Below are 4,369 nucleotides of genomic sequence, written 5' to 3'. Positions count from 1 at the left end.
TTAGTACATGATACTCATCAATCATGTACACAATGATATTACAGAATGTGTAGGCTGTTTAGTATATGATATATTCATAGATGTAGGGTAGTAACCACATTACAATAACACACTAGTATGTTACCTAATAAGGATAGGTAATCTTGAGGTTTATACTGTGCTACAGAGCAAGCTTTATATTTGGTAATTTTACATTGCAATAGCAATGTTCTCACTTGACTATATAAGGAAATACAGAGTAGTATAAAATCACTGCTCTGATGTGCTAACAACAATTTATCAGTTGATCAGAATTGACAAGTCTGCAATGATCAATACTGTCACTATTTCAATACTAGTGGTTAGTGCTATAAGAATAGTACTAGTTGATGGAGAGTGTCAAACTAATGGTGGACCTATTAGAAGCTGCTGTTGTCTTGGTTACAATAACACTCATTTCAATGCAAAGAGTCCAGGAGTCTACATTATTGGTAACTTTGGTGGAGTGAAGTGTTCCAACACTAGAGTATACTGTGATACTACCACTGGAGGAGGAGGATGGCTAGTTGTTCAGAGAAGAAAAGATGGAAGTGTTGACTTTAACAGAGACTGGATAGATTATGAAGATGGATTTGGTAGCTTGAATGGAGAATTTTGGTTTGGATTACGTGGAATGCATACCTTGACCAACCAAGGACAGTGGGAGCTACGTATCGACTATGCATTCAATAATGGAACAAAAGGTTATCTATCATACAGTAACTTTAGAGTAGGACCAGCCACTGAACAGTATCCATTAACCATAATTATCAGGATTTGATGGAGTTACAACTGATCCAATTGCTGGTTCATACTCACTGAATGGGATGAAGTTCACCACAAGGGACAGGGACAATGACATTAGAAGAAATCCGCCATACAATTGTGCAGTACATCATGTTGGTGGTAATGCTGGTGGATGGTGGTACAAATCCTGCTCCAACATATTTCCCAATCATCAGTACAAACACAGGTATACAATTGTCTTCAATGACCAGTATCATCCTCTATCATTCATAGAAATCAAAATCAGACCAAAGAATTGCATCTTTTAACTTCATCATGTGATGATGTGTGTTATTTGACTGATTATCATGTAGCTATTAGTATTGTGATCACATCATGTACATTATAACCTGATAGTGTATTCAGTACAGTCGTACCATATTTTCATTTAGTATTATTTGTGTCATTGTCACTCAACAGAATGAAATGGTTATTCAAATTTAATTCAAAGTACACACAAGAACACACTACAGAAGTACAGATCACCAAGTGAATGTGCAGTAAAGCTCAGGAGTTAAATAATTACACCACAGTGTAAAATCAAACTGGTAAACTAATGATCAGGTGTTGAAATCATTAGCTACATAATGCATAGCAACACACAACATCACCAGTATTATTTAATTAATAGTATAGTGGGGCTGGTGGGTTTATTTTGATAATATTGATAGAAAATAGAATGTGGAATATTTTGGGTATGATTGAGAAAATTAGTGTGATTAAATATTTTTCCATTCTAGATTTATGAGATTTTTTGTGGTAATCATCCAAAAACCCATAATAATATTTCTTAACATAGGTCCCATTCTGTTTATGATTGTTACCATGCATCTGTTGAGCACAACTTCAGCAACATATGTAAAAATATTGTTGCTGTATGTATAGTGGTACTTTTGCAGTTAAAATTGTACTAAAAGTACCCCTATACACATGTAAACCACATACAGGTACATTTACTTGCCATTGAGTTACTCCACCAAAACCAGAATCCCCCAAATGGGTGAAAACTGTTTTCTACTTTATTAGTTGTCCCCTCTCTGGAACTGTCACTTAATAATTAATATGCATCAATGTAAAATAGGTGAAAATGAGAACCACCATTTTATATTCAGGGTAGTTTTAAAAACTCAAACTGATGCTGTACAAGAAGGTTGAAAAATGCCAAGTACGTACTTCTGTGGTTTGATTTCTTGCTTACCCAGTCAAGAATAGGGAACAAAAATAACATTTATTTGTTGCATGTACAATACAAGATGATAATTCATGTACGTAATTGCACATTAATAATGATAACTGTAACAAACATAATTGTAGGTATTCTCATTAACCACACAGATTATGACAATTAACTGTGATGTCCATATCCCACACACTGACCAACAAGGTCAGGATAGTTTTAAGCAGGTAAGGGCCTTCCCTTGCTTGGTTAAAAGTTAACAGTACTATTATATAGTGACCAAGAGTTCATAACATATTATGGATTATTGTAAGCACTCACAGTATTGTGGCAAATCCCTCATTTTGCTGCAAAATCACTCTGACTGCTACCCCAGTATCTTATTAGATGCCTCCAAAAACAAACATTATTTTGACATTTAAAGTTACTTCTACTGCATGGTAAACTGATTTCAGTTGTATTTCTACAAGCAAAAATGGTAAAATTTAACACTGAAACATTGCTGGAAACCAGTGACCATTTGCTATGAAAAAATAACTAGAATGAAGCAATGAACATGTTCTTGAGTGGAACCTCTCCTTTTGATAGCCTGGATACACCTAGTAAACCAGTTACCTCATGTAATATTAATGTAAAATAACACACAGTTCAGTGGGAAAGGTCTTGAACCCAATATAGCAGTTGGCCTTGCCTCACGTTATGTTGGCCTATTGACCACACTCTTGTGCAACACTGTATCTATCCATATTGCACTCACTGTGGTGCTTTAACTAACATTACAAGGGCACAGTGGAACATGTAGTCTTGGAATTGATATTGTCCATAAGGAGATCACTCTATAACTAAGATTGATCACTTTCCAACTGTAGCAAAGTACATGTGTTTTGTTCAACTTTACAGAATATTTAAGCCAGTACCTCCTTTTGGATAATAGTAACAAACTTGATCCTCCTGAATCACACAACTTACAGTGTGCTGGTAGTATGAGTAGGACAATAGAGGCTATGCATACAGCTATCATATCATGTAGAATAATGTTATAATTGGGAAATTGCAAGCAAGTATCCCACGGCAGGTGACCAGTCATTCAAATTTAGCTACTGCATTGCTTTTATAAGCACGTCTAAAAGAATTCAAGGATGGGAAGTGGAGTCTAATGTTGTAGCTACATTTGTTACAATGAACAGATAAATCCAGAGATATAAGAAAATTATATTTAGAGTGCATGTGTTTTAGTGTTTTACAGTTAGCTATATCTGTTTTGTCTTCTATTGAACTATTGGTTGGTGAAGTTTACAAAGACCTAGATCAGTACACAGCAGTTATTTTGTGCTATCTGTAATGTGGGTGTGGTCCATAATTGACAGTATGCCTGACATTACTACACATGCTGTGGCACCATTATAAGCTAGCAACAACTCTTGGAAACTGTTCGCCATCATTATCCACTCAAGCCTTGTCTTTGTACTACAATGGTTTCTATATAATTGTTTTCAAACTGTTGTGACACAACAACTAGTGACTTTTCTTATTAACATCTAGTTGTGTATTTCATTATAGCACTACTCTCAGTTCCACTTCTAACTTTACAAAGGTACTGTAGCAGTGATAAGGTGTGAGGTTCGATTTCTCCAGCTATTTGACAAAAACACGCTTAGCCTGCTCACTCGGTGTATCTTACCATTTTGTATGACAATTCTAAAATGACATCCTATATGGGGGAGTATAGTTGAATTGTCCATATATAGTAACTATAGTTCAACTAAATTACAAGTCACTCTGAAAGTCAGTTACAAGTCACACTGTAGAAAGGTCAACTAAGTAACACACCATCCTGAAAGAGTTCAGTTGCATTACAAATAACTCTGTAGAGAGTTCAGCTAAGTTACAAGTCACATGGTAGAGAGTTAATGAAAATAATTATGTAACAATTCTCCCTGCAGCAAGTTCAGCCACATTACATTGAATCACCGTTCAGCTATACACTATCAGTAACTCAATAGAGGTAGAAGTTATTCATGATAATTTATTATTTTATTGTGACAATAATTCATTCCATTAGATCCGTTCTTCCCTCTTGTTCCTATAGAAAAACTAAAGGAAAAAAACAACAATTAGCTAAAAGTCAGCCCCAGAACCAGATTATGGCTATGCAGTTTTGTTAATTATTAGAAAAGAAGTGATATCTAAACCAAAACAGCCAAGCTGTGAAAAAGGGTGCTGAGTAAAAATTTTTTGTGGAATTTAAGGTGGAGGCTAAGTAAGGAATGGCTGCAATTATGTTAATCTCAATCACTTCTGATAATTTGCCATCAAGAATGATGAACATAAACTTTTTCTACCCTGACTCTTTTGGAGCCTTTATCTTAGCATTTCAACATAATAATT

General features: G+C 35.0%; 1 protein-coding gene across 1 annotated transcript; it reads left to right on the top strand.

Annotated features, from left to right (window-relative positions):
- Positions 1-307: 307 nt before the first annotated feature.
- On the top strand, positions 308-1,297 carry LOC136247769 (fibrinogen C domain-containing protein 1-like). The gene is made up of 3 exons (XM_066039594.1): positions 308-722; positions 793-991; positions 1,225-1,297. Exons 1-3 carry the CDS (start codon positions 308-310, stop codon positions 1,295-1,297), a joined length of 687 nt encoding a protein of 228 aa, XP_065895666.1.
- Positions 1,298-4,369: the final 3,072 nt, after the last annotated feature.

This window comes from Dysidea avara, chromosome 2, assembly GCF_963678975.1.
Source record: "Dysidea avara chromosome 2, odDysAvar1.4, whole genome shotgun sequence".
Taxonomy (NCBI): domain Eukaryota; kingdom Metazoa; phylum Porifera; class Demospongiae; order Dictyoceratida; family Dysideidae; genus Dysidea; species Dysidea avara.
This window is presented reverse-complemented; position numbering and strand designations above follow the sequence as displayed.

Coding starts and splice junctions, on each gene's coding strand:
- LOC136247769 (XM_066039594.1), top strand. CDS start 308: ATGATCAATACTGTCACTATTTCAATACTAGTGGTTAGTGCTATAAGA. Junction 723..792: donor ATTCAATAATGGAACAAAAG/GTTATCTATCAT, acceptor CATAATTATCAG/GATTTGATGGAGTTACAACT. Junction 992..1,224: donor AATCATCAGTACAAACACAG/GTATACAATTGT, acceptor GTCACTCAACAG/AATGAAATGGTTATTCAAAT.